The sequence below is a fragment of the Protopterus annectens genome, chromosome 10.part0, assembly GCF_019279795.1.
Source record: "Protopterus annectens isolate FY-2018-M chromosome 10.part0, PAN1.0, whole genome shotgun sequence".
In the NCBI taxonomy this organism is placed as follows: domain Eukaryota; kingdom Metazoa; phylum Chordata; order Ceratodontiformes; family Protopteridae; genus Protopterus; species Protopterus annectens.
Window position 1 is genome coordinate 1,713,564,268 of NC_056744.1, and position 12,987 is coordinate 1,713,577,254.

General features: G+C 42.8%; 1 protein-coding gene across 1 annotated transcript in view; it reads right to left on the reverse strand.

Annotated features, from left to right (window-relative positions):
* LOC122814459 (zinc finger protein 91-like) overlaps window positions 1–12,987 on the reverse strand; it is a 586,949-nt gene that overhangs the window by 261,667 nt on the left and 312,295 nt on the right. Inside the window, exon 10 of the mRNA XM_044087039.1 lies at window positions 7,160–7,286. Coding sequence (XP_043942974.1) covers window positions 7,160–7,286 — 127 coding nt within the window. The remainder of the gene's footprint in view (window positions 1–7,159; window positions 7,287–12,987) is intronic.

Sequence of the window (12,987 nt, forward strand, 5' to 3'; positions counted from 1 at the left end):
TTTTTCTGTAACTTTTAGTTCTGTCCAAGTAGTAGCGCAACTGTCTGTGAATGTCCAGGGTATGCAGAAGTTTCTCCCCCTTGTTTTGTGGATTTGGAAAGAAGGTAGGCAGGTGAATAGCTTGGTTCAATGAGACCCTGGATACCACCTTTGGCATAAATGAAGGATTGGTTCTCAAAGAGACTCTGTCTTGATGACAAATAAGAAATGGTTGTACTGCCATGAGGGCCTGTAACTCAGAAACTCTTCTTGCTGAGGTTATGGCCAGAAGGAAGGCAGCCTTCCAAGACAGGAACTGTAGTTCTGAAGATGCTGCTGGTTCAAAGGGAGGCAGTGTTAGTTTCTCCAACACGTAGTTAAGGTCCCATGTAGGCACTGGTGGCTTCCTTGGAGGATTTATGTTTTTAATTCCTCTTAGAAACTGCCTTAGGAGAGGATGAGAGAAGACAGATGTATCAGTATTGTATTCTGCTGAAATGGCTGAAGCATGAATTTTAATGGAAGAGTAAGACAGGCCATTGTGGAGCATTTCTGCCAAGTATTCCAGGATATGTGCCATGTTCATCACTGTCGCATCTAGGCCCTTTGAGGTGCTCCAAGTGTGAAATCTTTTCCATTTTGCTGAGTAAGCCTTTTTTGTGGAAGGCCGGCGAGCTTCCATGATGATATCCTTCACTCTCTTGGATAGCTTATCCTGGGAAGGAGTCAAGGTATTCTCCAGGCTGTTAGTTGCAAGGTTTTCAGGTTGGAATGCAGAGTTTTGTAATTGTGCTGTGTCAGGAGAAGTGGCCATTGAGGAAGAGGCCACGGTTTTGTGCGTGACATGCTCTGTAGCAGTGGGTACCAGTGCTGCATTGGCCAGTCCGGAGCTATCAGAATCACTATTGGCTGCTCTGTCCTGATCTTCAGTAAGACCTTGGTCATTAATGGAAGAGGTGGAAATGCATACACTGTTAGAGTTCTCCAGCTGAAAGAGAGGGCATCCACTTTCCATGCTTGTGGGTGGTATGTCCTTGAGCAGAATTTCTTCAGCTGATGATTGTGGTGGGAGGCAAAAAGATCTATGCCCGGCCTCCCCCATGATTGTGTTACCTGAAAGATGATGTCTGGGTGCAGCATCCATTCGTGTGCATCCTGGATATTTCTGCTTAGGCTGTCCGCCAGTATATTGTCTTTTCCTGGCACAAACTGTGATTGCAGCTCTATATTGAGTTTCAGGGAAAGTTCCCATAGATTCATTGCCAGTCTGCAAAGAGGGTAGGAATGGGTACCTCCTTGCTTGTTTATGTACCACATAACTGTGGTGTTGTCTGTCCTTATTAGCAGGTGGCCTTGATGCAGAAAGAGTCTGAAGGCCTCGATTGCATGTATCACTGCCAGCATTTCCTTTTGGTTTATGTGCATGCGTAGCTCCTTTTGTGACCATAGTCCTTGAATACATCTGCCCTCCATGTGTGCTCCCCAACCGTGGTCTGAAGCGTCCATTGTAATGGTTTGGCTGGCTATTGGTTTGCTGAAGGGCAGACCCCTGTTTGACTGGCTTGCTTGAGCCCACCACAGAAATTCCTTTTGGAGGCATGGAATGAGGGGGATCAAAGTTTCTAAGCTGTGACTGTGCTGAGTCCATAAACTCCTTAGGTACCATTGTAATTTACTCATATGCAGCCTTGCTTGTGGAATCAGAAGAATGCAAGATGCCATGTAACCCAGGGCCTGCAGGATTTTCCTTGCAGTCAGCTGAGTTTGTCTTGTCAGATTCTTGAAGTAATCGGGTAGTTGTCTTTGTTTTTCTTCTGTGAGAAAAGCCATTTGGGTGGTTGTGTCTAGATCCACACCCAGAAAAGTTATTCTTTGGGATGGAACAAGTCTTGATTTGTGAATGTTGACTGTATATCCCAAGGCCTGCAGTAGGTGGATGGCATAATTCAAGTCCTTTACCAAAGTTTGTTGGCTGTCCGCTTGTGTAAGGCAGTCGTCCAGATATGGGTATATTTGAATCCCCTGAAGTCTGCAGTGTGCAATTACTGATGCCAGGCATTTTGTGAATACTCTGGGCGCAGTAGATAAGCCAAAGGGCAATGCTGAGAATCGATAATGCTCTGAACCTGCAAGAAATCTGAGGTGTCTTCTGCAACTTTGTCTGGTAGGGACATGCAGGTATGCCTCCTTGAGGTCTAGAGTTACCAGCCAAGACCTCTTGCCCAGCATGGGAAGGAGTTGCTGTAGAGTCAGCATTTTGAATTTTGGCACAATGAGATAAGTATTCAGTGCGGACAAGTCGAGAATAGGCCTCCATTGTTTTTCTTTTCTTGGAACAAGGAATAGTCTGGAATAAAATCCTTGGCCTTGTTCTGAAAGAGGAACCTTTTCTATAGCTTTCATTTGCATTAAGTTGGAGATTTGTTTCAAAGCCTCTGCCCTTTGATTTGGTGGCAGATCTGGCATGCCTTTTCTTTTTGGCAATGTGTGAAAATGGAACCTGTATCTTTTGTCTATTATTTGCAGTGTCCATTTGTCTCTTGTAATACTGTGCCAATTTTCTGAGAATAAAGAAAGCTTTCCGCCCAAAGGTGCTTCTAATTGAGCCCTGGTTGGCGGAGTCAAAGCAAAGTCATTGAGTCTGTCCCTGTGCAGCAGTTGTAGGTCCTGCACTACCTCTCTGGTTGGGAGGCTGCCATTGACGTCCCCTGTAGGAGCCTCTAGCTTGCCCTCTACCTCTGGCACGCCTGTTCTTGCCTCCCTGAAATCTTTCAGTGTCCGGAAAGGACCAATTCTTGGTAGGCCAATTTCTGCTGAATCTTGGTGGTTGGACTTGTAGAAAATCTTTGACTGTTTGTACAGATTTTGCCTTTTCCTCAAATTTCTTTAAGACCTCCTGAGCAGTGGAGCCAAATAACTTTTGCTTTTCCAGTGGAGCATCCAGAAGCTTAGCTTTAACATGGTCTGGCAGAGATTGTTCCTTCAGCCAAGCATGCCTACGTATGACTGCACCTGTCATAGCTGACCTACATGAAGCTTCCAATGCATCATAACCACATTGCAAGAAATGGTTGCTAACCTGCTGGGAGTTATGTACCAGATCCTGAAGTGATTTGCGATCTAGGGGTTCAGGTGAAGACAGTTTCTTATGCAATTCATCTAACAAATACTCTTGGTACTGTATCATGTGAAATTGACAATTTAATGCCCTCACAGAAAGAGTATCAGAAGTATACACTTTTTTACCCCATCTCTCTAAAGCCCTGGACTCCCTTTCAGAGGGGAGTGGATTTTTAGTAGTGGCAGCTGCAACCCCTTTAGGGCCCTGGGAAATAGTTTCTGGATCAGCAGAGTGGGCCTTGTAAAGAAAATGATGAGAGTCCGGGACCCTGTAATACCTATCGGGTTTGACAGGGGCCGGAGGAAGAGTGTCAGGGGTTATGCTAGACTCAGAGTACACATCATCAATGACATTCAAAACAGGAGGAATAGCCAAAGGTCTATGCTGAGGTAAATGCAGAAAAGTTCTTAATCTTTTCCTGGAATCAGAGAATTCCTGGCCCTGCCATTTGAAATGCTCTCTCATAATGTGAAGGGTCTCCCCGAAGGATAGTTCTTCGGGAGGGGAGGCCGAGGGGATAGATTCCTCTGCATCAGAATCCTCGTAGGCCGAAAAAGCCTCCTCCTGGTAGTCCGAGAGACCAGAGCCATCAGAGGCCTCCTCTGAGTAGTGGAGATCAGAGGGCTCAACCCTGGGCCTTTTGTCTAGAGGAGGTTGAGAGCCCCTGTCCGGATGGGGTTGAGAGCCCCTAATTAAGGAAATAAGGTCCTCTGCTAAGGTTAGAATCTGTGAACTTGTAGTGGGTCCCTGAGGAATAACCCTGGGAGGCATAGCTTTTGTGTGTTTAGCAGCTTTAGCCCTGGTGAATACCTTTATGGACATGGATGCAGGAGGCCTGGCTGCACCATGTGCTGGTGTAGATTTGTCTAGAGGAATGGTGTCGGAAGTTTCCAAGACACCAGTTTCTGAAGGAAATTCAATAACCGACTCAGCAGGGGCCTCAGGGGCCGAGGTTGTCGGTTGAGCGGTTTCGGGGGTCGGATGTACCAAGGACTCTGTTTCAGCCGAGACCGAGACACTCACGGTAGGCCTGGCTGTGGTTTCAGCCAAAACCGCGGCCTGCGTGTGTTGGTCCTTGTCCTTCCATTTCTTTGTTAAATGTGAAGTCGGAGTCTCCGACGGCATATTGTATGAGAAACTAGCCCCAAAATATTCCTCTGCAAACTCCGCCCGACGTCTAAGAGTGCGTCGGTTGAAGGAAGCACAGGCTGAACAGGCCGAGATGTCGTGGTCTGGGCCTAGGCAGGGGAGGCAGTAAGAGTGGAAATCCTTATGAGGTATTTGTTTCCCACAAGTTAAGCAATTATTAACTTTATCTGACATCGGCTGAGGCAAGAAATAGTCCCCAACGGGGTACTTAGTTTTTGAAGTCTTCGGTAGCTGAATTACAGGAGCTGGCCGACCGCCACTTGCGAACTGCTTCTGCTTCGGGCACCACGCGGCAAGAAAAACTGAGGAAGATGGCGTCGGCTGACGCTTTTATACCCCAGGCGCTCTGACGTCAGGGAAGGGGTGACAACAGCCGACGCCGGACCCAGACTTTGGAATCCGGCCGACCGAAGGGCTGCCTGAAGCAGGACAACCCATATGTGATGACTGCAGATGCATCCTTGAAGGACATCCACAACCAGCAGCATTTAACCTTTCTAAGGAAGGACACATAAGCAAAATGAATTAAGAAACAATTTTTTTTTTTATTTCCTACTGAAGTTGATGGATCTTTGCTCTTTGAATAAGTTACTTTTAAATGTTTCTTAGATTGTATCTCTAGTTGAAACTGTGACATACTGTTGTAAACCATTACTCAGAATATCCTGAATACATCAACATCTATTAAGTTAATTAAAAAGAATAATAAGACTCCCTGTATTAGACCCAAACATGGAAAAACGTGAAGCAATTATGTGCTGTATTAGACTCAGACATGGAAAAAGTCTGAAACATAGCACATTGTTGTAGGTACTGCATCCAACTTGCAAATGAGCTGTAGTTCAGAAAAATCCAACATATGAGGGATGACTGCTTTATGTTATGACCTGCATTTAGCAGTTAGATTTGGTAACCAATAGTGAAAGGCTATAGTTCTTTGGTATATGCTGTAACTCATTGATACGGGTTTACATCTGATATACTCTACATAACTTGATCAAAGATATAACATGGTCAACATGCAGTACTCCAAAGATACCTTGTAAGAAAAGCACATGCTCCAGTTCTTGATAAGATGCCAGCTAGGACCCTGTACCATGACAGTATCAGAATAAAATGAAGGTTCCCAGATAAGTTATCCAAGCTTACCTTAAACTTGGTCACTGACTTAAAAGTTTCAGTGTGTTTCCATACTCTGAGCAGAGTTAGAAAAAATGCTCTTAAGTCAGCATGTAAAGTTACTTAGTCTGGCAGCTGGCAAACAATATTAAGACTGGGAGCTGTACTTCCTGTGGCATATGGTTTAATTCTTCACCCTTCATTTCCTACTGTGTGACCTTGAGCAAGTCACTTAACCAGACATTGTTCCCAGGTCATCACATACCTCTAAACCTCTTAAAGCAAACAATCTAGACAAAGCCTAAAATAATGAGGGGCAAAGGCCCAAAAATAAGGACAAATTTTAAACACTGCCCTTACAAACTTAGAAAGGTGCTAGAATAACAAGGTTTGTGTTAGTATGTGTTTTCTGATGATTATGAAGTCAAAATAATGACATACATTTGATTTTCAGTGACTTCAGTCCTCACAGATGTGACAGAAAATGGCAGATTTTTATGAGAAACATAACAAATATATAAGACAAAAACCTGAACATTCTGTGAAAATGTGGACAGTTGAGAGCTATGCACCAGTGAAAGGGACTGTGTGTTCACTGCACCTACCTGGTTCACAACTAGGTACTATTATTAGGTATAGGTTCAAGATAAAGTTGTAAAGTTGTAAGTTCACTGAACATGAAACCAAGACAGGATTTAAATACAATACAACTGCATGATTTAAAGAAGGTTAACATATCACTTTTGAAAATGTATACAAAGCAGAGCATAGCTAGAGATATATCTGAGAAAAAAAATATGCATCTGCTTTCCTGTGTTGGAATGTAACAGATGTGTGAGCTGCACTTTAAATCATATTTACCTGATGCAGGTTTTACAAGATTAATCTGCCGTGAGTGAGTTTTTTAGCAGCAGAAAATATTTGAGAACTTGTGACTTATTTCTGAGCAATGTATTATCTGCAATGACCATTTTCTATTGGTGTGAAAAGGTGTGAACGTGTGACCTTTTCAGTTCATTGTAAATAAGGTCTGTTACCAGTTTCTACAGTGGAAAACAGTGATTAAACATATGACATGAAAATGTGTTTACAAGATATGCTTCCTTTCTTAGGCCAGGAAGCTAAAGGGTTTTAAAACAGCAATTTGACAATTCTGATAAGGAGACAGCTAGCCACAGCCAAAAAAAAGATTATTATGTAAATGAGACACACTGCTCATGTGCAAATGTCATTTACATAAAAAGATATAAATGAAACAGCTACCTTGCAGCCTTTGACTTTTGAGCTACTTCAGCACTTATCTTTCTACATGAAAATTCAGACAGATTATCTTAATAGTCTTTATTTTTTTTTTGAATAAGAAATGTAAACAGACATTTAACTGTAAACAGATGTTTTCTTTCTTGTATGCTATTTCATCTAAACGTTTATTTTCTGTTTCCACGTACAATTTCATATCTCTGTATATTTAAGTGGATATACAAACCAGAATCCTGGGAGCATAACAGAAACCATTAAATAAATGGTCCCTCTGTATTCTCAAAACAATGGACTGGGATTAAACTGGCATGAGTTTCAGGGTTAACTGCACATAGATAACTGTATAAGGCTGCTGAATAAGGCGGGGTGGTAATGAAAATGGCTGCGTTAAATTAAGATGGACAGGTTTAAATCTATTCATATAGACTAGCACACAAACAAGTAGACAAATAGAATGTATTTGGTACAGCATTTTAACATGACACTCAAGCCCGGAAATTACTTTATTTCTTAAGATGAAAGAATACTTACCCATTGAAACAAAGCTTTCACAGTTCTGCACCATCACTTCCCTGTGAAGCTCCTTGTCTTGTTTTCTTAACATCTTCCACTCCTCTTCTGAGAGGGTGACAGTGACATCCTCAAAGGTTTCTGGTACCTGAAAAGGATAAACATTGTTTCACTGTTTCTTTAGCTGCATGTAATGGTATGTGTGTGTGTGTGTGTGTGTGTGTGTGTGTGTGTGTGTGTGCGCATGTGCGCGCACGTGTGTAGTTTTCAACAGAAACCATAAGCATTTGTTATTAGTATTGTGTGACTACTGGCCACAAGCCAATATCTGACATCTGGTTTAGTAATAATACCAGAAAACACTGGCAAATAAATTGTCAAGACAGAACTGGGAAATCAAAATGCAATTTTTTTGTGAGAGCAAACTACAATTAACTCCATGGTTCACTATATCTAACTCAGAGGTAGTTGTACACTGAGTACAGCAAAATCCCCAAGAAAGTGAAAGCTAATCACAAAATGTCATCTCTAACATAAATTACATTTATATTGATACTGGGGTCAGTGACTCAGATGTCAAGAGTTGTCTAAGGATGGCTGTTATACTACCCAGCAGTGTAATCACAATGTTGTAAAGATAAAACTGGTCCCCCCAATGTTGTAAGGATAAAATTAGCCTCCCTTATACTCCAGTGAGTAAACTGTTGACATCATTCCATCAGCCCTGAAGGGCACCAATAGCAGACACAATTAAATCTCCGGAATTACTTGTGAAACAAATGCAAAAGGAAAAGAAGCTTGACTGTGTAAAGCTCACTTGGAGGATTAAGCCTAATACATAGGTAAAGAAAGAGGAAGATGTCACCCCTGAAAGTAAGTGGTAGGGATATGGATACAGTACAGCAGGGCATTTATGCCAGGGATTATAGTGTTTCTTACTTGGTGGCTGCTCTGCTGTTGGTAGTAGGAAAGAGAAAAAGACGAAAATAATGCAGACGCCCAAACTACAGGGTAATGTGCCGCTGTTATGTAAAGGGGCATGAGGAAGATGAGGAGGAAGAGATGAATTACAATGTAGTAGCCCCACATGACACAAAAGCATGGCAAATACATTAATGGGATGAGAACAGAGGGCTGAGCTACGAATCACCAAGACCATGGCTTGGACTAAGGTAAAACAGAAGAGAGTCGGCTGAGATAACATGGCTAAACTACAATGCACTGAGCTCATACAATGGAAAGTACAGTTGTGTACACTTACCATAAATGTAGATGTTCGAGTGTATTCACTGTTGCAGTCATTACAAATGGGTTATCTGGCTCCGGGTAGCCCACAATCGACCAGAATACCAAAGTCCCTGGTATATGACGTCGGCTGCCTTTGGTTTAAGCCTGACGTCAGGACATCAGGTACAAAGGAAGGCAGCCGACGCCATTTCCTCAGTTTTTCTTGCCTTAACTGTCAGGAGCCCCCCAAAAAAAGTTAAGACCAGGAAAAGAAAAAAAATCCAGTCTGTGCCCTAGGAAAAAAGGGTGGATGGAAGGGGGGGGGGCAGGACTACAACAGTGAATACACTCGAACATCTACATTTATGGCAAGTGTACACAACTGTACTATGTTCATCGTGTTTCACTGTTGCAGTCCTTACAAATGAGTTGATTCCCGAAGCCCAGGAAAAAAACAAAAGGGAGGAGGAACACCCACTGTTTAAGGGTTGGTAAGGATGCCCTGCAACACTGCAGTAGCAAAACCAGCCCTGGACTTAGAAAACAAGGGTAAATTCTAATGTTTAGCAACAAGAGTGGCAGAATTCAACAAATCTTGCATGTCCTTACTCTCCATCAGGGAAGGAACACCAGCAATTTTAGCCTTAATGGCCTCCAAAGTATGCCACTTATACTTAAGCATATGAAAGAGACAATTAACAGACCTAATAGCCAGGGTGGAAGAAGTATAAACCTTTTTACCCCATCTATCCAAGGCCCTAGATTCCCTGTCAGAAGGAACAGGATTTTTAGCAACTGTGGCTTTAACACTTTTAGGGCCCTGAGAAATAATCTCTGGATCAGCAGTAGGATTCTTGAAAAGGAACTGATGAGAATCAGGAACTCCATAATACCCATCAGGCTTTCTGGGAGCAGGAGGAATAGAATTAGGAGTCAAAGAATTCTTCAAGAAAACATCATCAACAAATTACAAAACCGGAGGAATAGCCAAAGGCTTATGCTGTGGCAAACCCAGGAATTCCCTAATCCATTTCTTAGACTGAGGGTAGTCCTGACTTTCCCATTTGAAATGCTCCCTAAGAGTATTCAGAGTATCCCCAAAACAAAAATCTTCTGGGGGGGTGGCATAAGGGATGGAGTCTTTTGCATCAGAATCCTCAAAACCAGAAAAAAAGCTGAGAGTTTCCCTCTTCATCAGCAGAGGTGCTGGAAACCTCTAAGTCTGAGGCAGACAAAACTTCTGGGGACAATTCCCTAGCCCTCTTAGAAGGAGGTGGTGGAGAGCCCTTGATAAGAGTCAAGAGATCACTAGCCATCTTAACCATCTGAGCCTAGGCCAGCGCCTGCTTTGGAGTAGATTTTCAGCTCTAAGGTCTGCTAGAAAGCCAGAGGGACTCGGGAGGCCTAGCCACCACAGAAGTGTGAACCAAGGTCATCGGTCTGGATCTGGTCTTTGGTCGGATAAAAGAGGCCTCAGAAGCCGGCACCTGCTTAGCGGCTCCAAATCCATCAAAGGCGGTGACTGGCGGAGGGTCCGAAGACGAGGTAGAAGCCTGTGGAATGGAGGACTCAGAAAAGGTCTCTGCAGACGCCTCTTCTGAACATCCGTGGACTGCAGGGGCAATGAAAGCACCTCACTGGCTACTGCTGGACCAACAACCAACTTAACAGGGATGTCGTCGCTTAATTTGACCCTAAGCCTGTTTTGCGGTCCTTATCTTTGCGATTCTTAGGAACATCAGAAGTTGGGAGACCAGAAGACGCCATACCGATGAACTTAGGCCAAACTCCGAAATGCTTGAACAAGATCCTAACTCTACGGTGAATGGTACGCGGGTTGAAAGAAGCACAGAGAACACAATTAGGGACGTCGTGCTCAAGGCCCAAACAAGTGATACAATAGGAGTGAAAATCATGGTATGGTGCGGAATCTGTTTTTCACAGGCAAGACAGTTATTAACTTTCTCTGACATTCATTAAAGCAAGAAAAGAGGGTCCCCAATGGGGTACTTATCTGAGGATGTCTTCAGCTACACAGTCAGAATAAAACAAGAAGGTACTCAGCCGACCGGCACTCGTGCAAAATGTTTCTGCTTTGGGCTCTGCGGCAAGAAAGACTGAGGAAATGGCGTCAGCTGCCTTCCTTTGTACCGGACGTCCTGCCGTCAGGCTTAAACCGAAGGCAGCCGATGTCATATCCTAAGGACTTTGATATTCTAGCTGATTGTGGGCACTTGGGAGCCGGATAACCCATTTGCAAGGACTGCAACAGTGAAACACGATGAACATTAAGAGTGGGAAATTAATGTCCATCAGGAGTAGGACAAAACGGAGGGAGGTAAGATTGGTGGGTTATGCTGTAAGTGAGCCCAAGTGATGCACTGGGACTGGGAGGACAGAAGTGAAGGGCAGAGGAGAGCCTCTCGGACCACACTGTACACAAGAAGTCAGCAGGGCAAGAACAGATGTTTCAGTTAATGGTCAGAGAGCCCATGAAATGCATAGGATAAAAGTCAATGGAATGAGATAAGACAGTTAACCTCAAGTCACTCAGCCCATGAGATGCACTGCAACTGGGATGGGAGTGAGTGAGGTGAGATCAGAAAGCTAAACTATCTGACTAAGTGAAGCTTGAGCTGAATTTAACGGCCAGCAAATTCACTCTGCTCACTGAAGCTGGCACCACTGACCATGAGTTTGGCACACTTGTGTGTGCTGCCTTTGAGGTTTTGGACATAAGGTCTTGTGATTGTCTTTAGATTGTGAAGCTACCTTGACCTCATAATTGGCCTTGTCAGACTTGTTCTCTTAGTTTCCTGTTTAGTTTAGTTAGAGTGCAGTTATCATTATGTGAGTTGCTTTTCCTGATTTTAGCCATGACTTTTTTCCTTTTGGTATATACCCCATTAAAGTTAGGATTCCACAAGCGTGGTTTGTTTTTAGAGTTTGCTTTTGGCTTACTTCTAGCAGGTGAAGCAGCCTCTATACAGCCATTTACATGGTTGTACAGGGTGCCTGTGAACAATACCGCACAGGCTGCAATAAAATGGGGGTTGGGAGGGGCAATGACTGTTGACATACTGCTTAATAGGATGTAGTTTGCATGGAAATAGTTCCTAACTGTTACACGGTTTGCTGGAGTACCAAGTTGATTTTTATTTTGAAGAAAGTAGCTCTATGGTCCGATCGCACTAGTGAGGATGTGACACTGGGGGGTTCAGAGAGAATCAGTGCTCTCCCATAAGGTTCAGTACCAGGTCAACTATGTTTGCACTTCCGGTAGGCATGTGCATAATCTGGTCATGTGTACTAGTGAAAATAAATTCCAGGAACCATTGTGCCTGCAAGTATGGGGCAGTGTGCGTTTCCCCGTCTATAGAGAAGTAGTTAAAGTCTCCCATGAATAGGTTATTTGATTTAATGGCGAGCACCTCCAGTAGGTCTAGGTATGAGTAATGGGATTCTATGGAACAGAGGGTGACCTATAGCTTGCTAGGATATAGTATGGGACTTGGTCTATGTTGATTTGCACATGTATAAATTCCAGGGTATTGTCCTGTTTAACCAACGCAGTTATGCTTGTTGATAATATAGAATAAGACTCCTTTATCTTTTGTGCCTGTCTGTGCAGCTGATGGTCTAAATGTGTGGAAGACAATAAAACACTTTTCATAATTTATTTATTCGAGATGATAAAATGAAACTAATTTACTGAAAAAAAAAGAAATGAAATGCATAATATCTGCCTTCACTGTATTGCTTCTTACTAAACTTTTTTTGTGTACATAGTTCCAATTGCAAATAAAAATAAATATACATCTGTAGCATTATCTTATTTATGCTTCTATCTGCAGACATTTCCTATCTGTGACTGCTTTAATGTCAAACAACTTGGTTGCTGTAAAACATAACATGTTTTACAAGTTTGTTACCCACACACAGACATAATTCTGTCGGTCCTTTTCTGGATGGAGCTCTCAGCATATATGCTGTGGTTGCTACATTGTAGTTACTTATGTCCTTGTGATGCATTTATGATGATTAGATTTTATCACCACATCTGTATTTTTGATGGCGTTATGAAGGACACCATGTAAACTTATCCTGTTAGTTGTCCTAGCTGGATGTTTTGGATTTGATGATAAATCTGTTAGCAGTACACTTCTACATTTCTCTCCTTACTTTTTGCAGCATCTTCTATCATATCACAAACTATTCTTTTACACTTAAGTTCTGGTTTTATCTGCACCTTTTTGTACTGTAGTTTTAACTCCGTTACTAAACTCAGTATGCACTTGTCTGCAATTTGCATTTTTGTCACACATTTACAATCAGTACTGGCTTAATTCCTTCACTGCTTGTTAACACTTCCCTGCCCTGATTCAAACCTATCCCCATTACCAATTAGATCTAGGATCAGCTACTGATGATAATTTGCTTAAATTGCACGCTTCCTCTGATTTTCTATTTCTCTCTCTTTTTACAGTGTTATCACTGTATTTATTTTGAGGTTTGTTTAGGAGTTTCAGAATTATTCACAACACTGGTGATTTCCATTCCACCAGCATCACTTTCTCAGCAAGGGGAGCCATGTGGGCACTGACAGACTTCATGAAGAGAGG